Source organism: Rhamphochromis sp. 'chilingali' (assembly GCF_963969265.1).
Source record: "Rhamphochromis sp. 'chilingali' genome assembly, chromosome: 21".
NCBI lineage: Eukaryota > Metazoa > Chordata > Actinopteri > Cichliformes > Cichlidae > Rhamphochromis > Rhamphochromis sp. 'chilingali'.
In genome coordinates, this window is record NC_137949.1 from 23,995,123 (window position 1) to 24,018,714 (window position 23,592).

A 23,592-nucleotide genomic window follows, 5' to 3' on the forward strand; every position below is an offset into this window, starting at 1 on the left:
GTTTTCAAAGCCATGAATAGACTATAGAGGCCTTTGTTTCAGGCTGGTGTTGCCAGTCTAGCCTGTGCAGTGGTTCACTGGCGTGACAGCTTCTTTCTCAAGATCACAGTGTGTTCCAACTCGAGCAAAGTGGGGACAGCTTTAAAATAGACCTGTAATCACGGACCCAGATGGAGAAAAAAGTCTTAGACATGCCCTCAGACGACAGCTCTAACAAAAAACAACAAAACTGAACCTGTTGACCAAACTGCTTAAATGTTTACCTTTCATTCTTGATACCAAGAAAGAGGATGGTCCAGTATTTGAAACCCCTAATCTGCAAATATAGATCTTCTTGTCATGAAATATGTAGTTCACGTACACTCATGAGTCACTTTATTAGTCACAACTATTAACGGCTTGTTAACGCATTTATAAACGAATCGCATGGCAGGAACGTGGTGAATTTGCATGGTCACGATGGACTGCTGAAGTACACACCATGAGTACACACCAAAAGTGTAGAGAATGAAGTGAGAGGAGCTTGGTCGGAGAGCTTCAAGCTGATAGGCAATACCTGAAATAACTGGTCATTACAACCAAGGTATGCAAAAGACCATCTCTAAACAGACAACACATGAAACTCTGCAGCAGATGGGCAACAACAGCAGAATGTGGTCTGAATTGGAAATTCACATCATGAATGTGCAGCCAACAAGTCTGCAGCAACTGCATGATGCAGTCATGTCAACCTTTTCCAGAATCTTTGGGGAATGTTTCAGATACTTCATTAAATCGCTGCCATGAAGAATTAACGAAGTTCTGAAGGCAGAAGAGGGGAATGAGCAGGGTGTATTGTAATAGACAGTTTAAAGGTGAAATGAGCTAAACACCCAGCTGAAAAATGCCAAAGGTTAATTGCTGAGATAAATGAAAACTATGCGTTTAAACAGTGATAAACAAGTTTTGAACTTTTTCCCAATGTTTTTTTTTTTTCTTAGTTGCCTTGGGGTTTAATAATGACTAATGTGGCGTCATATGTTTAGTATATCATCTATCCCTGGAGAGCACTCTTTTGTTACAAACAGAAAAGCCCCAAGCCAAGACAAACAAACTGCTGCGCTGTATTTCTTTGTAGTCCAGCAATTAGCATCCATTAGCTTTTCTTACTGTATCAATGACTGTGTCAAAAACTTGCACATGGACATCTAGAGTGTCTTTTCTTTCTTTCTGCCATATAAATGTAAATCGCTATGGCAACTGCATGTGCCTAACGCTGGAGTAAATAGACAATTGACTGCTGATGGAAAGAGCCTCATTTTCAAGAGGTCTTTAGCCGACCTGTTTGAGATGGATGCTGCAATGGGTTTCTTTGAAGAAGGGAAACAAAGAAGTGAAATAATTAAAAACATCATGACATTGATATAACAACTATATAACAAGATGACTACAGCCTCTCAGTACAAAGTGAAGTAGACAGAATTTTGTTTATGGACGAAGCTGAGTGTCTCATCTAGCCACACTTTAGATTCTTCTTGGTGGGTGAGTGATGAAACACTCGACTACAACACAGCGTTTCCCAGACTGTGCACATTATCTTCCATATCTGATGTGATCTTTTGTTATTCTCAGATTTTTTAGTTTTCAAAGCTTTGCTGTGCTGGGCCAAACTGTTGATGCTCTTTGCCTTTGGCTGCACGCTTTTGATAAGTGTCAGTGTTGACATGAAGATGATGCTGTGTTTTTATAAGGGAAGGAAGGTTTTAATTTTATGCCTATGTGGGTGGCACTTCGTTGTCTGCTCTTTTCATTTTCTCCAGCTGTTATAATGTTGTTAGTTTACCAAAATATTTCTGGATAACATTTGTTTTCATAGTACTCTATTTGATATTTCCAACAATGCCAATATGCAATCGGTAATGCACACAATCATTGCATGATCTGTTATGTCGTTTACAGCCTGTGCCAGAACACCACCTCATGCTCACATTTCTATTAACAACCACAGCTGGGGTCATGTTTCCTTGAAGTTAAGTTGATTCCAGGAATTTTTCCTCTGATCTCTGCAGTCGGTGAAATGTACAGTACGGGTTTCCCTTCAGGCAGCACTACTTGCACATAGCCAAACACAACAAGGGATCCACTGGAGGAAGTGAAAGCATGTCACCATCAGAGCATGAGAAAATAGTCAGACAGGAACCTCAGCATGGCCTTCCTCTGATAGCCAGCCCACATAGAAACAATGTGTTTGGCTGCTTTTCAGTGGTTGTGGTCATCTCTTGGCTTTTACTTGCACTAGTTAGTCAGGTGTTATTTGTTCGGTCTCAGCTTGTGATACAAATAATGTTTTAAGGGTGTGACTCCTGCAGTAAAATTGAGAGAAATGGATCACATTACAGATTGTTCATTTTATGTTCAGGAAGGGATAATGTATTCATCCATCTTTGTATTATCACAATAACTCAAACTCAGTGAACAGAATAATTGAGAAACCCAACATAACCACTCATCTAAAAAATTCATTTTTTTAGTTTTATAATCAGCAGAACAGTGATACATGATACTGTACAAAAAGACAAGCTTACTGACACTGGATATTAAGTATTGATAAAATGGGTTCAACATGCTTCATAAATTCCTTACTTTTTTTACTTTGCTAAAGTGTGCTGTTCTCCAGACTTGGTGTCTAAGTGAATATATTTATTATGAGAGCAGTTTAAAGTTCATTTATTACAAGAGCTTCAGTATAGGTTTTCTCGTCCTTGATTGCTATTTCAATAACGCCAGCTCTTCGAACTTTCAGTAATTGTTTTAATATTCCAGGGAGCCACTCAGACAAGGTGGGAGTCAACAGCTGAATATGAAATTGATTTGAGAGGCTCAAAGGTGTCTGGCAGTTTGATTAAGATCTCTGTGTTGATGCCTTGACAATTTAGCTCCATGGCCTTGAGACAGCAGCTCTCTTTCACACATTTCAGTAGTTCAGTCACATTGCAATGTCATCGTATAGTGAAAAAGATACTTAGGCAAACAGTGCCACCCAATTAAATTTGCTGTAATTTTTCTCCCCTCTTCATGTGAACCAGGGATGATTAAGTATGCATTTGGTGTGCATTTCTCATGTGACATATAATTTTTTTTTCTGCGTTATTCTAATCCTGGAGTCAGTGTGATTACTTTGAAAGCAGCCTGACTAGAAAAGCCAGTGATTTGTCAGTGTATATGCAAGAATGTGTCAGTCAGAGCTGCTCAGGCTTGAGGGGTCGTACTCATTCATATACATGATTTTATTTTTATCATCGTTTGTGTTCTACACAGTATGCTGTGGGTGCAGAAATTTACAATCAATGAGCCTTGACATCAGTGGCTGCTTCAGTATATTGTAAAGCTACTGTTGGTGTATGTGTTTGGTGTCTTTTCAGCATGTTGCATTCTCCTGCTGTGACTGACTGTTCAGCTTTGAGTCAGAATACATTTTGTGAAAAGGATTTCTAGTCACATTTCATTGTGGAGCTTGGCATCTTCAGCCAAATAAAGAGACAGATCATGCTTAACATTTGATAGATTAGTAATTTATCAATCTTGAGCCAACCTTAATTTCTTTGTATTTGCATCTAAAATTCAAGTTTAATAAAAAAATCTTTTGAACATTGGCTCAATTTTAGTCCAGTCCTTGTAACTCCACTTAACACTGACCTGTGAACCATCCATCCATCCATCCATTCGCTTCCGCTTCTCCTTTTCAGGGTCGCGGGGGGCGCTGGAGCCTATGACCTGTGAACCATTCAAGCATAAAAAAGGCACCTAACTCAAGGGAAATGGACCAGTGTTGTGTTCACATAACAGAAAACTTGACCAATTTTGAACTGTATCTATTGCAAAATCACATTCGTTCACATTTCTTTGGTTAAATCTATTGAAAATGCCAATAACAACAAAGAATGTTTGCACTAACAAATTGATTCTGAAAGACCTGTTGACCTGTGTCTCAGCAGGGTGTGCATTGTGTCCTTAAACAAAATAAAAAAAGAGAAAGAGAAATGAAAGAGAACAGAAGAGGTGGCAGGCCTGAAAAACTATTTACAGCAGGTGAACAGGATTTTAAAAGTCATACCCTTGAGAAATAAGAAAAATATAACAAAGACCTGACCCAGGACTTGAGAAGATGCATGTGACGCTACATGGGGAAATAACGAAATTGATTAAATTAGAAACACAGAAGAGATTTTTATTGTTATGCAATGCTATCTGTAAAATATCTGCTTGGCTTCATTTTTCATCATGGCAATGAGCCCAAACACACTGCCAATGCAGTAAGTGAGTACCTGGATAGAAAAACGCACAGTGGAACACTAAGTAATGCATTGACCTCCCCATTGACCCTGTTGACCTCCCCAGACTTCAACATTATCGACTCATTGTGGGATCATCTAGAGAGAGAACAGAACAAAAAGTAGCCAACATCCAAAAAGGAGCTTTGTCCGTCACGAGGTTCGGAGAACTATTCCTGAAGACTCCCTGAAGAAATTAAAAGAACACTTTCCTAAGAAAGTTCAGGCTGCGTTGAAGGACTTTCAAATTCATTGCCATTGAATCTTTGCCCAATACACTGGATTTCAGTGTATGTTTCACATTTCAATATATCATTGCACCATTCCCATTTTCCAGCAGAGCACAGAGAAATGAAGAGTGGCTTAAGATTTTTGCACCGTATTAATCAAAATGCTGAAAAGATAAGGATAACCCACTTTTCCCCATTTTAAGATGGATATAAATTTGAAATTACATTTTTTTTTAGAAAGGACATTTGAATTAATTCGGGGGGAAAAAATGACATTCATTGATAATAGAAAATAAGGATTAATTCCTGCGCCATGACGAGTAGGCCATTTTCTACAATTTCTACTTGATAATTTTGAGGAGAGTAGTGGCTCTGTATTATAGCCTATCATCTGCCACCAGTGTAAGTAAAAGATAAATTATTCTCGCTGGGAAGTGAATGACCTTAGGTTCTGCATTTCTACCCTTCAGCACATTGGTTCATTACACCGAGCCTGTCGTCTGCTTTATGAAATGTTCTGCTTTCAAGAGCTCCTATTAGCCTTCACTGTGACACAAGACAGATGTGATCATTCTGTTCATCTGTTAATCATGGTTGTGATTCTTTATCTGATTGAAATTCTCAAAGAAAAGATGAGGAAGGTGTTGTAGGAAAGAAGAAGAAATGCTTGTCTTCATCTATCTGTCTGTTCCACCCGGGCCAGCAACTCAAGTATGAACTGCAGCTGTCTAAATGGATACACAAAATGTATCCAAAGATCTCTCATCTCATGGGAGTTTGCTTACTGGCCTGACATTCAGCCCTACCTTTATTTTCCATTTCCAGAAACAGGTGTGGAAAGTCTTTCAAAAAGTGAACCAGAACAACAGGGAAAATGGAACAGCATAGTCTTGGGGTTTTTTGTTTTTTTTAAAAGAAGTGTAGGGTAAAAAACTGGAGAGAATGCAGAGAAAGTGACCCACACACTTCCATCTCTCTGACATGACACAATGGAGGATATGAGAGAGCGGAAGCAGACCTTTGCTGCCTGGGTTAAAAAAGCAGCGCAGGACCAATTGTCCCTGAGAATGACACAGAGCTCCAAAATACAGTCTTTTAGTTTGAACATTTTGTCCAAACTAAAAGCCTTGACGCGCTACAGAAATCTGGTGGTCTTATTCTCAAATGCCAACCTACAGTTAAACACAGAAGTGCAATATAAACATATGTTCTGCAATGCTTGGATAACTGGAGGGGAAGCTGAGGACAGGAGTTTGAGTGAAGCCTTAGTCATATATACTAAACTACACATAAAATACCTGAAAGAATATGCTATCAACCAGCTGGCAATTAACTCTGATTTGTAGATACTAAAGTTACTGATTAAAAAATCCCCAGCACCTAATAAGCACTTTTAGATTATATTTTATTCATTTGTTTTTGGCGAGTTGTTTAAATGCCCCTCACCCCACCCCCACCGAGCTCATATTATGTCTTTCAATTAGTTTTAGTCAGCAGTGCAGAAGAAATACATCACATCAGTGCAGAGACCGGAGCTGTGTCCCACACTGTTTTCTGGTGACAGAAACAATATAGCCAAGACTTTGTTTTTCAAAGTAGTGTAGTAAAAAATATGGCATTATGTTGTTAGAGCACAACAGAAATTTATAGCGCAGTTTACTGTATATAAGATTACTGCACACAGATTGGTATGGATAATAAAAAAGCCATGTTTACAGGGCGTATCTGTTCAGGGTTAGGCTGTGTCTTCTAATAGGAAATGTTTATCATGGTCTCTGTTGCTGTTGGCTCTAGAAGCGAAGTAATCATTGTTAATGGATCCCTTTGTTTCTGCCGCCTACAGAAAGGAAGCTCGTGACTTTTGCTTGACTAATATTCCACATGTGATGACCTGAGCTGTCCAATTTTCCTAATCAAAACTTGTCTGGGAATCATGTGCATGGGGTCTACAGGTTACACAGAAACCTCGTACTCTGAAATTTAATGTTGTTTTAATTATTGCTCCATTAGGCCTTACTCTTGTTTGGCTTTTGTTTCTACAGTGACGAACAAGAAACCATCCCATGTTTCAATCACAAAGGTGAAGCAGTTCCAAGGATCATCTGCCTTTGTAAAAAGGTCACAGTGGACAATTGACCAGCTACGGCAGGTCAACGGCATTGACCCCAACAAAGTATGTAATTTCCCTTCTCCTTTCCCAGTGAACACAAGTATTGCTAATTCAAAGCATGTTGCTATGTACTCCGTTCTCAATTTTCTTATAGTTACTTCTTGTTCCTTTTCCCTTACTACACACTCTCACTTCTTATTGGTGTCTCCCTTTCACTGCTGTTCCAAGGACTGTCCGGAGTTTGACCTGATGTTTGATACCGCTTTCGATCAGTGGGTTGCTGGTTCATCAGGGGAGAAGTGCACCTTTATCCAGATTCTCCACCACACCTGCCAGCGTTACAGCTCAGCACGGAAGCCAGAGTTTGTCAACTGTCAGTCCAAACTGCTAGGGGGTAAGACGAAAAAAAAAAAACTTTTCAAAATCCACTGGCTCTACAGCGCCAGACTCGCTGCTATCATGCTGTGCTGTAAGCCAGTCTGAATCTAATTATGTATGATGACAAACAGCACCTGGTGTGTATGAAAATGCATGCTTATTCCTCGTACACAGCATCTGTTGGGCGCTCTGCTGACGTGAGGTCAAAGAGGATGTCCAACGAAATATATCAGTTGTGACTCAAAGCGTCTGGCACAGATCAGCTGGTTATACAGCACATATAAACACACACTAGAACACTAAATAATAATTTTCCCTATTTTAACACATTTTGCTGTGTGCCTGATGAGAATCATTGTTTTTGAATGATTTTTACCCTTTAAAATAACTCTGACACTGGTATTGAATCAGTGAGCAAACACTCAACTGAACACTAACCTCTGTTTTTTTTTGTTTGTTTGTTTTTTAAAAAAAGTGTATTTCATGCCCAACTAACAAGCAAGGAGGTGCTGATCAAACGAGTCATTGCATAATCAGCTGCCAAATGTTTTCACCATACTTGGTCATTTCCCTGCCGTAAGAGGTTTGTTTACTGTAGGTGGGTTGTGGTGATGGTAACAATGCAGCATCCTGGGTGGCTTAATCAGATATTGATCTGTTTTTGCCTCCAAGTTTCATCTTTGAGAACTGCTCAGCCTATTGTATTATTCATAGAAATATTTATGAAAACGCATTCCCCAGCTGACCCATGTGTTGTGTCCTCCTGCACAACCCATAAAGAAATCTGCTACCGGAAATAGATATTTCTGAAAAACAGGACTTTTTGATTGTGAATCTTATGAAAAATCTATAAATAATAATGACTGAGAGTTCCTGTGATTTGTGGTATTCCTTATGTACGTCGCCTCATGATATGAAAGGGCCAGTTTTGTGAATTTGTAGGTTAAAAGTTAAAAAGTGTTATCGGACATATAGTAGAATGTAGGGACTAATGACTGAAATATAAATTATGTGTATAATGACACTGTAGTTAATTTCAGATTTGTATTGTTCCCATTTTTCTTACTGTGCGTGGGAGCCCATCATCTATTCATTGATGACAAACCTGCCAGTTCTTCTCAGCATTGTTATATTGCCATGACTTTCCTCCTACTCTGAAATATATGCTCATATTTAGCTCTCTTCAAATGAACTTGGGATGTACTTTGTATGTGTAGGTGGGAAGGTAGTGGTGTACCAAAGAGCATTAACCCAGGGTTCATAGAGTAGGATGCATTATGTACTGCAAATGTTGTATATCAAATACATGCCTGCGGTGTTTTAGAAAATTACAATGCACTGTAGCATTGATTTTACCATACAAAGTTTAATAAATCTGAGGAGTGTAGCTCTGATATAAATAGTATAGTATTCATGATATAAATACTTGTAATAAAGTTTTATTTCAAATACAGTTTTGTACATGCCAAACTGGTAGTTGTAAAAGAAGCTATTGACCATGAAGCAATCTGATATGTAACCATCATCTGTAGAGGAAGCTTTAGCGTGATGGATCAAAAACTTCACCATAACAGAATGAACAAAGAGGATACTGCCAGTCCTGTCCACTCCAGTTTAAGTCTCACACCAGTGCAAAACAAAAATCATGACGCTGCTCAGGTGTGGGACCATAACTGTGGGAGACTAACTACAGCAATACCTGAGATGGCAGAGTCCTATAAAGACAAAGGTAGAAATGTGAGGCAGATAATTCCAGTGTTGCTAGTAGTTAGTAGCAATCAAGCTCCAAAGCAGTGCATATGCAAATATATTGATTTGCATTCCTGCAGATGGTGTGATGTGCTGTCATTAAAGATGGCAAAGGTAAAGCATGATATTAATGCACAGTAAAAAGTGTTTTCTCATGCATACCCCAAATGTAAAAGGTAATGTCAGGTTGCATTTGAGCATTGTTTAACATCTTCTTGATGATGATTACATGACACTACAAAAGTTCATTGAAAGTAACAAACGGATGTAAATACTGCTTATCCATGCAGTGCCTTTTAACACAACCATCATTTCAAATGATGTTTAGTCTGATAATGATGTAGTGACGAATTAAAGTGATTGAAAGATTTCATATCATGATTCATTTACATTTGCATTTTTTTTATTTGTTATTTAGATCTTGAGCAACTTTGAACCTTAGCCTGTATGTATATTTATATTTTTGTTAGATGTTTTATATTCTTTGTTCGTTTCTTCCTATCTTTTTTAAAAGCCTTCTCTCAGAACATTACGGTTCAGATGCATGGGCATATGTTTTTGATCCTTGATGAGGCATGTAATCAATGCAGAAATAAAAGCAGCCAGTGTGCTAATTGAGTTGTTATCAGTGCCGAGTTGGGCTGTTGCCCACATTGTTATACTATGTTGGACTCCAATTCCCACCTGTCTAACTGGCATGTATTCGTGAGTTGATTCTGAATTAATTTTGCTTCTCCTGTTTTTCCACTTAATGTTTAATGATTTCCCTTAATGAGAAATGATGGGTTAAGACTTTTCTAGAGAGACGCGAACACCTGGTGCCATTATGTGCAATTTCTAAGAATGTTTTCACCTCAAAAACCAAGCATATTTTCATGAGAATGAATGGAAATCTTTTGCAGTTAGCCTAATGCAGTTTCGGCGTCAGTGTTTCTTCAACATTTGCAGAGTTCAAACCTAATGCTTCCTCTAACATGACCTTTGCAACTCGAACAGTGTTAGGTATTCATGCATAAAAAGGTTCAGTGTCAGAGCTGTTGTGTTGCACAGGGTGAACATGCAAGTTCCATACAGAAGAGCTTTAGCCATTCATCTGAAACTGTTCACAGAGATGCATGAAACTGTCAGTGTTTCTTTGTCTTTTGTTTGCCCTGTGTCAGTATTTTATGACTGAGCCATGATTTACACAAACAGTTTTTCCTCGAAAAAACCAGACTGACAGTAATTTGAATTTTTACGCCTTAATTGTAGCCGGGGGCACTGAATTTTTCCAGCTTGGGCTGCTAATAATTATGAAGTACAAATGTTTGTGTGTCATTAGTTTAGGCAAATTTGTGTTAGTCTATAATTGTGACTTGGACAAACATCAGACCACATTTTATGGCTCATTAATGATCAGTGCTGAAAATATTTGTAATTCCAAAGTGTTTCCAAACCTTTTCGTTAAACTTTATTTCTTCAACACTAAATACATTTTATACAGGATTAATTGTGTGACCCATTTATACATAACCAAACTCTAACTGCATTAGTTTATTAAAAAAAGAACTGAACACTTGTGTGCTTAACACAATAATCCAGTCCCTCTCATCCAATTCCAACCTGCGTGTTTTAACAAAGCTGATCATGACTTTTGATATTCTCTTGTCACAGAAGGCCAAGATGTAGGTTCAGTCATTTTCCGTTGCAAGGTCTTTTTGAACAGAAGGAGGAAAGAATTTGTTTCACATCAAGGTCATCTGCTAAGACGAGGTAAGCGCTAAATTAAAAGTCCCGCCCCCTTATAGTTGAATAACTTGCTCCACCCAATTCTAGATATGACCTAGACCTCAGAAAAGATATCTTCTATTAATCAGTGATGAGTTCCACTTATCACCAGGCTTGAGGAACTACAGTATCTTGTCTTCCTCCCATCACTTCCAACCGGTCATGGCTGATGGCTGCTCAGGAAGGAGCAGGAGGTTTCATGAAGTGGGGAGTTTTTCCTTCCCACCATTGCCAAGTGATTGATCAAAAGGGGGTCGTTACCTTACCATATAAAGGCTCCTGTTGGTCTCCTTGGTCTCATGTCGACACAATAGGAGTGTGTTTTCATTTTCTTGCTAATAACTGAACAAATGGGCACAAATTGAAGTAAAAGCCAGCAACGCAGTCTCTTAGTAAGGTGCTGCACCACTAGATGAGTAAAGTGATTCAGCATGTTTTTACAAGTCTTACAATTCTGTCCAATTTTTTTGTAATGGTGGAGATACAATTTAAGGCTTGTGGTTTTAATTTACCATATGTACAGTGTAAGTATTGATTAATGTGATAGAAAACATTTTCATGCTCATTAAACCGCACAGTTTTACATTTAAAAACACAAAAAAACACACCCAGTCAGGAAAGAGATGTGTTGATTTGCAAAAACTATTCCCTCCTAGGGGAGGGTTATTGGAAGTTGGGCCTAACCACGCCAGCAAATTGCTTCTTAAAGCACAGCAGTGCTACTAAATTAACTCAAGAGTCAAGGATTCAGTTTTTTCTGTAATTTATCATCCCTCTGCTGTAGTTACACTTTGAAATCTGACCACAATAAATTGTTCATTCAGACAGGAATGAACAAACTTGTAACTCGTACTTGCTATTTTTTTCCCTGAAAGCCGTACAGAGAGCCATGTTTTATACATTTCAAGTGAGTACAAGGACATTGCTTTCAGTGGCATGTGTCCCTGTATGGAGATGTACATTGCTGGAAGGGATTTTGAGTTTATATCCAAAGGTTATATGAGTTATGTTCGCTGTCCTTGGCCCCTCTAACAAACTGTGTACATGGTCACTAATGAAATCTGTGCAGAGGTGCAGTATGTGTATTTAAAAAATCATTACAAAATGTTGGCTTTTTAAAATTTGTTTGAAATTGTTTTTCTTTGAAACAGGGCTCACTGATGAGGTGATATACTTGAACAGCATATAGAAAACATGAGCTTTTGGAAGTTGAACAAAATATTAACATTTTTTATGAAAAAAGAAAGCAGACCCCCTGGCCTCAGCCCCTTTACCAGAAAACGCCTTGCAGGTGTTATTGCCTGCAAGGTGTTTTCTGGTAAAGGGGTTCTTTAACTTTCAATTGATAAAACTTTGATAGTGCTGATAATGAAATGTTTGAAGCGTTCCTTGCATACACTGCCCACAACATTGCAGTCTGAGCATTTGTGTAAGCCATTCTATAACACATTTCATCTTTTCATAGTCTTAATGATGTATTAATAACTCACTGCCATAATTTGATTCAGTGAAGTAATCCCAAACCCTGATACTTGAGTTGGTATGAGGTTCTGCTGAAAAGTTGTCTTTGGTCAGCTCCAAGCTGTGACCAGTATATTTAAATTAAAGGTCCTTGCCTGCACTTGTAATTTTATTCAGACTTTCGTTTTAGACTACAAAGACTTTTCCCTTGCAGATCTCGTAATGAAATTTGGGAGTTCTTTAGAGACAAGTAGTCTGTTTTTTGGCATACACAGCCCCTTTTTGCCTTAGAGATTCCTTTAGATCACAGTATGATGACACCAGTCACGTTGGTAGCAAAGATAACAGCACACTCTGGATGTCAAAGGTTGAAATAAGACATGTTCCCTAGGTTGGTCCCTATTGAGATACTAATCTTTTGCCCTTAATCTTAAAACCCTTGGATTGAAGGATTTGGTTGTGATAAATGGCAGTGGTTTCGTCAATTTTCCCGTTTGTTTGTTTTTTGTAATCACTTAAATGATAAAAATGTAAAATCTCAGATTACAGTGTTTTGTTGGAGAATGTCAGAAAAGCCAACAGTTTTCATATGATGTATTTCTTTTCTTCAAGAGTGTAAATAACAATCTGGGGTTCAAAGGTAGCACAATGACAAAGTGCTTCTTCCCTAATTGTTTCCTCAGTATAGTCTCCACTCCTGTGAAGCATATTACAAATTAGCATTTAAGCTTAGTAAAGACTGTAATCATGGAAATTATGGCTGGTAATGCATTGTGTGATGCTAACATTAATCTGCTGATTAATGCTGCTGCGAGTAGGCAGTTCATGAATACCTAGTAGCTATTTTTCTGTCAGTGCTGGCACAGCTCTGTGTTACATTTAGGATTTAGTACTTTGCTGAAGACTTTTTAAACAGCTTAACTGTGACTAACCTAAAGGCCAACTGTTCAAAGGTCTGTCCTTTGCCTTCATGAAAACAAGTTGTGGCATCATTCAGGGTTCACGTCCCAGAATTAATGCACACATCTGTAGGATGCATACATCAGAGGTGGGACCAAGTCATTGTTTTGCAAGTCTCGAGTAAGTCTCAAGTCTTTATCCTCAAGTCTCAAGTCAAGTCTCAAGTAATGTCAGGCAAGTCAGAGTCGAGTCTCAAGTCACTGGTGTAAAAGTCCAAGTAAAGTCACAAGTCTGAAATTTTGAATTTCAAGTCCTTTCGAGTCTTTAAAAAAAGAAAATGAAAAAATAATGTTGCAGTTATGCTAAATGTAAATATTAGACCATGTAATTTTTAAATCTGTGTTTTTCTCAACACATGACAAAATAGTGAACTTAGAAAATATACACAAATTGTGAAATTGCACCTCTTTAAAATGCAGCTCAATTAAACTTAGCTCCAAGAATAATTTTCACCGACAGTTCTGAGATAAGCTGCATGTTATTCTTGGATGCGGTTGTAGGACCGGCTTTAAAATCGCATGACAAAAATATCACACACATTTAAAAAAAACTGCATCACCAACGTAGCCTGGAAAACATTTGCTAGTTAGATGAAGTCAGCTATCTCATTGTAGCATATTTATATGCATATTTATAATTATACGGTTCTTGGAGTGAGTGCATACACTCATGAAGTTTAGTAACTTCAGGTCACTGCAACAAGCCCAGGTACAGTTTACCGACGGATGGGTGCAGGACCTTGAAATGCACCGTGTAGAAAGTAAAGACCATCGTACGTATCATAAGTTTACCAGTCTCACAAATCGTCTTCATAAATACACATTCGTTAACCGTTTATTAATAGGACCTTTGAGCTCAACAATAATTAATTAGTAGTGGAAATAATTTCTGGTAGCATCACAGAAATGTAGCAGTGACAATAATACTGTATGCTGTAATCGTACTGGGCAATTAGTGATGCAAAAAACCTGTTTTATCCTGTGAATAAAAGTATATGTTTTTGTCAATGTACCATAATAACAGAAGCGAAACGCAATATTGTGTCAGGACAATTTACTATTTATGCACAATAAACAAAGGAGCATAGCGCGACAATTTCTGTTCAGCGCCAGACTTGCTTGTAACCTATATCACCAATTATGTTATGAAAATGACGCATTAACTACAACAGCAGACTGACCTTCGTGTAAATGCTTGGAGCAGACTAACCTGTGAGCTGGAGTGTTCTGGGACGTTATATTTGGTCTTTGAATGGCTGCAATCCAGGCCACCCGTCGCCTCTTTGTTACTTCGGAAACATGGCTCGAACAATTTCTATACTGGTAATAAGATCATTTTTTAAACTCATGGACTTGAAAATTAGGAGAACGTAATTGAGTTTACGTAGGTTGAAATAAATATTGTGTGACTCTAAACAACTTAAGGTTCTGAATTCTGGAGAATAAATAAAAAGCAGAAAATTTTGGAACTTGAAATAAAGTGATGTTATTTGATATGCAGGGTATCCAGTATGTATTTTATTGTAAGTAAGTGCTGCCTGAGGTGGGTGGGAAGTCGGGTACAGATACTTAAAGGAGCTGGAGGGAGTGAGTATGCTTGATTAAATGGAGATTTGGGGGTGAAAATTTAATAGAAGAAAGTAATTTGACCATGGGGAAAAGGTGCAGGATGAATGTGTGGAACAGTGATTTGATTAAAAAAGAAACTGGATAACTGGCTATAGAGAAATAATAAGTGTACATCTGGAGCCAAGGGGATGTGCCCTTCTTGTTTGAACCTCAGCTATATTTTCATTATGTTGCGGTGGGTAATGTCAAGATTTGCATTAATTAAACTGCAGCGGGGGGGTTGGTTATCTTGGAGTAGGAGCAGCATAGCTGTGCCTTTAGGCTCCTAGGAAGTCTGTTTTATGATTTTAATCCATCATTTTGTACATCATTCTTTTGTGTCTAAATCATTTGGTATGAGGGCTTTACCTGCCATGCTCATTTTCTACACAACAAATGTAACCTTTGGGGAAAACATTGACAGGTATTAAGACATTGTTTGACTGATCCACATATAGAAGAATGTAAAGTATTTAATTTTTGGAGCATTTTTCTATTTCTTGGAAGCTTTACTTACTCTGTTTAAAGCTTCTTTTGGCCTTTATAATGTATTTAGCTCTTTGATTTAGTTCTCTCCACTGGTACACACACACACACACACACACACACACACACACACACACACACACACACACACACACACACACACACACACACACACACACATCCGCAATACTCTTTTTAATCCAAAAAAATAAATTGAAAGGTGTCCTTTTATCACAAAAACATTAAAATTGTTAATACATTCAGTTTAAGATAAACTATTATCAGAAAATTGCAGTTACAATAGAAAAATGCATTTTATACTCATAGCATCCTTCACACACATCCTTGTTTACCTTGTTTTACCTTTTTGCTTTAATTTTTAAAAACAGGAGTATAGGATAATATTGGTATCGGAGTTAGTTTTTTGTATTATCAAAATGGTTGTATTTGTATTTTTTAGTTGTTCTCATTTTTTTCTCAGTCTAATTCCAGGTACTTTCTACAAAGGGTTTGCTCATTTCAGTTTGAAGATGTTTCACCTTAGTTTAGTTTCAGTGCTACTTTGAATGTTTTGTGGTATTTTTAGATTTGGGCAAATTTAAGAAGTTTAGAATGAATGCTGTATTACAATACAAATGTAAAACATTTTGAAGATTCAGTCATGAACATCCCTAATGCCAAGGATCTTCTTCAAGCAGGTGTGATGCAAACATGACCAAATTAACAGAGTAAAACTGAAGGTATTTGCTGTTTTTATTCTTATTTTAATGTTGTGAGTACACAGTATTGTTTAAGTTTTTGTTAATCTGCTTTTTACTTTTCTTTGAATTAGTGAAAAAAATGTTTCACATATTACTTTGTTTTGGTAATTGTGATTAACACAATAGAAAAATGCAAAGAAGCTCTATGCAAGATGAAAATGGGCTATTCTGTACTTCAGAGTCAAAATGCTGGTGATAGAGGTGAAACTGAGCATTAAGCATTGGCTGCACTTACCAACATCCTTGACAGTACATTTTATATTTGCATGAATAACACCAGCCTCATTCATAATATCTCATTGGAGCTGTTATGCGCACGCTAATGCGTAACAAATGACTGCAAAACATTCTCTCCCCTAAATCACCCGCACACACATTATACCCTACAGCTTTATTCTAACAGACTGACAGCCTGAAATATTAAAAGCACTCCAGCATGGATCTTTTGTGTCCAATCTTATCAATCCCATGTATTGTAATAGTAAATGTGACTTGGCTGTCAGCATCTTGTGAAGTGTATCTGACATGCTCTTGTTGATAACTATCAGGTTATTTTCTTTGCCTCACAGCAGCGCAGGCTGTAATCTGCTGCTTACAGACAAAGTGGAAAAGGAAGGGTTGACTTTGAATTATCCCACCACCCCACACCCCACTTCCTTGTTATGTTTGCCTTTGCTTGTAGTTTTTATTTTTCTAGAATATTTTGCCAGCAAACAGCTTGCCTTTTTTAGCCTCCATTGTTTGAGAAACCCTGGCTGATCATGTTGATTTCTGTGAGTAAAATAACCAAATGCCATTGTCGAGACAGGCGCGTCATGGGTTTAGCAGATTCAGCGCTGTCACAGATTGACAAATCTTTACAAAAAGCTCCTCTTTAAGATTTACTAGTGCGACATCAGTGTCATAATAGGAGATACTTTAAACTTCAGCTTGAATTAAAACCCATATAAGTTATCTTTTTTGATAACAGTGGCTGATCAGCTTCCACTTCAAGTGCAGACACTAGGCTCAGAGCAGCACAACGATGGCACCACATAACATAATCTACTCCTACACATTTCATTTGGCTTCTGATACTGCACCTCCTATCAAAAACCCTCCAGAATGTCTCCACCCTGTCTTTTATCTGAGTACTTTCTACAGCCTGTGTTGCAGCCTGCAACACATCTCTGGGAACAGAGGAAAAAAAGGGACGTGATATTGGTGGGGAGACAAATAAATAGATATATTTATTGAGTCTGCATGGTGTTGGGTGGTTGCGAGTGTTGGGGTTATATTGAGGATGAAGGGAGTATTAGTCCCAGGGCTTCCCTGGAGGAGGAGAGGATTAAGAAGAATCTGTCTGAAGGTGAAAAGGTCTCATCCTTTCTAGTGAAGAGAATATATTTCCTAGGAGAAAGTATATTTTCAGCAAAGTTTTTTTTTAACTTAAAAAAAAAAAAAGGAAATCAAATGGGGAGTGCATGATAATGACAAAGTGTAGAAATGCACTCTGGCAGTGGACAGAATTTAAAATGTAGACATTATACTAAATAGAAAAAGAAGAGGTATGCGGCTCTTTTCTTCCAAGGTCCAGATGTGTTTGCCACATTGACTGTGCTTCATTTACTGTAATTTAAAGAAAATTGAAGGGAAAACTTGTGTGTTTCCATTTCATTTAGTGTGCACACGAATGGGTGTAAACATCTATACTCACATCCATCTGTGTGCTGCAGTACTGATACATCTCTACATAAATTGCTTTGACTGTCAAGTTAACTTCTTTTGAAGGAGCACCAGCTGGCCTCACTGTCTGCTTTTGGGCTCTCATATAATCACTGAAGTAGGTGACTACCTGCCTTGATGCCAGAGGATGTACACTACCTATATTGCACTTTCCTGTGAAAAAGATAGAATCAGGCTTATCAGAGCCTAATTACATTCAGTACTTCCAAGCTTTACTCTGTGCTGTTGGCTCAACCTGATTATATGCATATTTTTTAATATTATATATTATCATTTTATATCTGTTTTTAATTAAGTTCACTCACCTGACCTTTTTGATGGTTGCTAACAGATCAATGCCCAAAAAAGACAGAATGATCCAAAGTTGTGTTATATGTTATGCTACAGTAAAGCTGCCTTTATTGTCGTTTCCTATTTTCTTATTGTTCAATGATGTTTGGTAGTGGACTGTCTCACCACAGAGTGGAAAGTTCCATTTTAACTCCAGGAGAATTGGGACAAAGCAGTATGAGGTGAAAATGTTAAAAAAAAAGTGCAGACATTTCCCTTAAATTAAATCAGTATAAAATGACAAATTATATAGCAGTGCAACTGTTCCACAAAAAGAAAACAGCAGGAAGATTGCTGTTCCCAGTCTAGTTGTTATAGTAGTGCATAATGGCAGCACTCCCAATGTGTGGTAGATTAATGTCTTGTCAGAGGAAACATCCGCAGGGCTGCCACAGCTATCTGAAGATGTGCTCTGTGTCTTATATCCACTACGGGTCTCCGGGGTAGCCCATGCCGCCGAGCACATATCTGTTCGTTATTATATTGTAGTTTAGGGGGAAAAAAAAGGCAGCGCAATCACAAAGCTGTCCACGAAAGTTTCAAATTGAAGAAAAGTAGTGCTGAATGTCCCCAAGAATAACCCGCTTTCCTGAAGGAAACATTACATTCGGAGTTACTTGTGTTGCAGTTGCATTCTTTCAAGTTGGGGAAAGGTTAATTTCCCTTGATCCTACCTTGAAGTAAATCAGCTTTGAAGAAAATTCATTAGGCACCTTCCCACACTGCACCTGTTTGAAGCCATTTTGTTTTTCATGGTTTTGTCTTCCACAATTAACACTGAGGCTTAGGGTCACTGATTGCACAGCCCTGAGCTGATGTCGCCAGTTCTTTCATGACAGCTAATCTGTTTACATTATTTTTTCTTCTCTTTTCCCCTTGTCTTTTCACTCCTTTTTTGTTGTTGTTGCATTTGCTTGTCTTTTTCCTCCCTTGCCTACGTCTTGGCTTGCTTCTTCTCTCCTACCCTTATCTGCAGGTAACAGTATACTACACTCAGCTGCAGACAGTGTGACGAGTGCTGTACAGAAGGCCAGCCAGGCTCTGAACGAGCGTGGTGAGCGATTAGGCCGGGCTGAGGAGAGGACTGCAGACATGATGAACAGTGCTGAACAGTTTGCTGTCACTGCACACAAGGTGAGTCCATTTGTTACTAAGATGCATTACAATATGTAACCGCAAGGTGGGATTACTATTTTAATGTAGTACGCTGGAATTCTGACTTTGAGATGTTGCAGAATTACCAGTCATTATTGATGAAGATGAAACCTTTTCCAAAACCTGAGCATGTCTGCTCTGTGAAGATAATCATTTTTTCCCCCCTTCACTGACTCCATTTCATAGTTCTCTATAGGGTGTTCCCTCACTCTGCCTCAATCCCACATCTCTTCGTCGTCAGGAAAACTAATTGCATGCTGTTTAATGAGGCTATTAGTGCATGATCTTTTATTTTTATTACTTCAAAACAAGAGCAAATATTGTATTGCTTTGTAACGAGCACACCTGATTGTGATCATCATATATCTAACAACATCGTAAATCAGACGCCTCGGGTTTGCAGCTTGCTGTTCAACAACACCATTCACTGACAGGCATATGATTTCTGGCCATAGTGGGATATCATTGACTTTAATAGTAAAGCCATCTGCTACCTTTTGAAGTTGAATGATGCATTGCGCCTTGTAAGCCACGGTGAGATAATTGAAAGACATTTGAAGAGTATTGCATGGCCCTCTCACAGCTAAAAGACGTGTTTCCCTGCTGTGAGAAATTACAAAAACTGTAATAACCACAGGGGAAAAGCAGGGAAATAGCTTTGGTGGTTTTAGAGCATGACTGCACAACCCTCACGAAGAATTTTTCATTTTTGTTTCCCATTTCACTTGATGCCATGAGCATCGAGTAAAATGTGTTATGAAATATGTTTGAAATATGACATGTTTCAAACTTGTCATTTGTCTTGCACGTTATCAAGATTCATGCCGTTGCCTGCCTGAAATCCTCAGTTGAAAGCGCTTTGGTAACCTTAGAGACGGATAAAAAGTCTTGTCTTATTCTGTTTGAGGATGACTTTGAGAATGGATTGGCTGGCTGGAATGTGAAGGATTTGGGTTTTTTCTTCCTACATTTTAACATTAAGCATCTGTACTGCTGCGAGTAGGTCACCTTGACTCTTCGTCTGAGTCCACTTCTGCAATCCCTTGTTGACAGCTACATAGCTGCACTCTTCAGCTTTAATCCGAACCCCTCATTTTTGTGTGCTACTTTACTGCCCCCACTTGATGGATGTGTAGAATTCTCCTCATTATTTAGCACCAACCTGTAGTCTTTCTGTGTGTGCGTCTTCCACACTTTTCTTGCATTCTCTCACTTTATTGTCTTTCAACCCTACCCAAATGTTTCTACAGCTTGCCATGAAGCACAAGTGTTAGACCACTGCCAAAACCAACTGGGCTAAGGGAGGGTCAGCAATCGCCAGTTGCTGTACAGGAGAAGGATTCCAGATTTTATTCTTTGTAAAAGTTTCAATATGATTAAAATTTGTTAACAATGTTAACATTTTAATGTTTTGGGTTACTGTACTCCGGTGCTTCTCGTTCCTAAAGACGGATCGTGCAGGGGACCGAAGAGAGGTAAACAAAACTGCTTGACACTGTCAACTGAATGTTTCATGCTTCTGTTTGCCAAAAAAAAGTTACAAGCCACAGCTATGACTCTACTTGATAATGACAGTCACTCAAGACACTTCCTCTTTTCGTTCGCTCACACACAAATGAGAGCGTACACGTGTTGCCAAATCATCATCGGCAATTACTCCCTCCTAAGGAACAGCTTGGCTCCCATTTATACTGGTTATTTATGAGAGCTGCCTTAATTATGAAGTCTTAATTTATGAGTGAGGGCGCCCTCTGATTGCTCGGCTTTGGATTGGCTGCCAGTATATAACATATAAATAAGACACATATGTAAAAATAGCCTAGATTTGATGCCTAAGTTGTATTTTAATAGATATTTGTGGGAGTGGGAAGTCGAATGAAAGGGATGATCACATTTCTGTTTGACATTTAATGTTTCCTTTTCTGCTCTGATTTCTGGACATTAAACTCGGACCATAATTTCAAAATCTATCAAAACAGTATTAGTTAAAAAAAAGTTTAAGATATGATTTCATAAACTGCTGATGAGACTGAGTGATGAGTGGTTTGGGTGACAAGATATAAAAATGTTGAAATATTTTTCCCTCTTGTTATGTGTCCGTCATTGAAAAACAACCTAAACTACATGGAATAGATTTTGGGAAGTGTACTTGAAGATTTCATTTAAAGAATAAGCTTTTAAAGTATATGAATTACTCTGTCTAATACTTTATGTTAACAGGGAGCTTCTGCACTGTAAAAAGCAACATGTAATTCTTCTTCTACTATTATCTCGGTGTCTGTAGAGCTAATTTGTCCCTGAACATGGGGATGCTTTGAAACTGATCCTGGCTGTATTTCAACTCTAAACTCTTCAGTAGTCATATCTTGTGCTTATTGTGTAACTTGGGTTGGTCATTATAATATGTATGCTGATAAAGGAGAAAATGTCTTCAATAACAGCAGTGGCGTGTGGTAGTTTTCTTCTTTTAGTTTTTTCTTTTTCGTTTGTTTCTTTTTTTGTTGTTGTTGTTCAATCCGCTCACTGTTCGTAACGTTGGCTTCTTTGATGGCAGGACACCGCCCTCACGCTTGAGATGTATTTGATTCTTTTATATTTTCAGTTTTGTAATTCATGATGTTACAATGCACTGACGAACCTTATCTTGCAGAACACAGAGTTCACTAATGAAATGTTCCGGTTGCCTAACACTTGTGTGCTTTTATTCCTCTAACACTTTTGATGTTACTTGTTTTAATAAAAAAATAGATATAAAGACAAATTTATATTATTCTGTGTCCTTTTTATAGCCAACTCGAGCAGTTCAGTCAAACAGTGGAATCAAAGTCCATGATTTTATGGACTGCTGTTTACCGTTTTGGATTTAGCTCACATTGTTGTTTCCGGCTTATAAACAGAACACTGCTACAAAGTTTAGTGTCTCAGAGGTCTTTATGCCATTTTCGCTGATGTTCACAGTTCCACCTCATCTTTCATCATCTATAATACTGTAAGATATGAAATAAAGTCCACTCCACAATCACAGTAAAATGCTTCCTTTTTTCCTTTTGTGGCCTCTTTTTATGTCTCTCACCTCAGTCTGCTGAGGTTAAACTCCAAACCCTATAAGCACATTGCAAGCACTGAAGAAAAAAAATGCATATTTTTATATTGTCTTTGCATTATATTTACTTAAATATAGACTTTAAGTCAAACTATTGCATTCTGTAACAACCCACCTCTTTGGAAACAGAGTTGTGTGGTTGTTTTGCTACACGTTCCCAATTAGGTAGCTTCCTTTGAAGGTGACTGAAGAAGATGTTTGTAGCTTTTATTACAACTGAATGAAATAATCTGTATTACAAGTCATGAGGAGGTATTTTAAAATTTTAAACAAATGCAGTGATGCTCCAAAAGTTTAAAATAATTGATTGGAGGTGAAGACGATGCTTCCGTGAGTAGGGAAACTTTTGGCATTCATTGGTGTTTGCCGTCACTTTAAAACTAATAAATGTAAAAATTATATTTATTAGTTTTAATTTGATTCATTTCTCTTGTTTCAGTTGCAAAGGGTAAGTTGACCATAATGGCAGAAAGTCTAGACAGTCTAAGGCTGATAGAACTAATCTTTAAAATTCACTGACCCCAGTCTGGAACATGGGGTCAGAAAAATGTGATGGAAATAAATGCACCGCACTAATAAATACATCAGAGGATGTATTTAGACATTTTTCACTGCAGCCATTTTAACATAAAACAGTTGACATGGGTCTAATCAAGTGGTTTTCAAGCAAACTGCTAATAGTAAGTTTTTATAATTCTTATTTTAGCATTCTTAAGCATTACTGATGTTCTGTTTGGACTCTAAGGTCCCCCTATTGGAACTGCTAAGCATATTTTAATGACCTTTAAAAAATAAGTACATATATATATTTTTCTTTGGGTGGCAGTTTGGGAATAAGTTTTGAGTTTTGGGAGGACATTTCCAGGATAAAACCATGAGGGAGATGAGAACTTCAGAAAGAAACATTCAGCTAAACAGGTGGAGGTGGTTCTCCGAAAAGGAAGAAAGGAATTACACTAGGCAGGTGGTGATGATGGATGTAAGGTAGAACTGTAAGGGGGTGGATGTGGAATGGAAAGGGGAGAAAACAGGTGAACATGTGGGTAGAGAACAAATTAAAGGTACAGAAGCGATAGAGGTGGTGTGGAAAAAAATTTGGTGGGAGTAGAGGAAAGGAAAGGATAGATAGATAGATATATGCACAGCAGAAGGACAGATGACAGTTAGTGACAGAACAAATACCTGATCTATAGCTTTAGAGAGAGCAGTAAGTGTAAGACTCACTGAAATCTGTGCACAGGACTATTACTCACTCTGACAGCACTGTGCATCAGCCCAGATTTTTGTCTTGAAACCCACCATCTCTCCTCTCTCTCCCTCTGAGCTCTAGAAACAGTGAAGTTCTTGGAATTGTCTACTGTTTTAGCTAAGATTACAACCCGGTTCATTTGAATACTGTTTTGGATTCCATACTAATTGACAAAACATTAGGACCCTGTTACTTTTTCCACATGTTGTTT

The 23,592-nt window shown here is 38.0% G+C and overlaps 1 protein-coding gene across 1 annotated transcript in view; it reads left to right on the top strand.

Moving 5' to 3' along the window:
* stxbp6 (syntaxin binding protein 6 (amisyn)) overlaps positions 1-22,049 on the top strand; it is a 64,822-nt gene extending 42,773 nt beyond the window's left edge. Inside the window, exons 3-6 of the mRNA XM_080870232.1 lie at positions 6,583-6,713; positions 6,879-7,044; positions 18,851-19,008; positions 20,280-22,049. Of these exons, the coding sequence (XP_080726358.1) occupies positions 6,583-6,713; positions 6,879-7,044; positions 18,851-19,008; positions 20,280-20,303 (479 nt within the window). The 3' untranslated portion in view covers positions 20,304-22,049. The remainder of the gene's footprint in view (positions 1-6,582; positions 6,714-6,878; positions 7,045-18,850; positions 19,009-20,279) is intronic.
* The last annotated feature ends 1,543 nt before the right edge of the window (positions 22,050-23,592 follow it).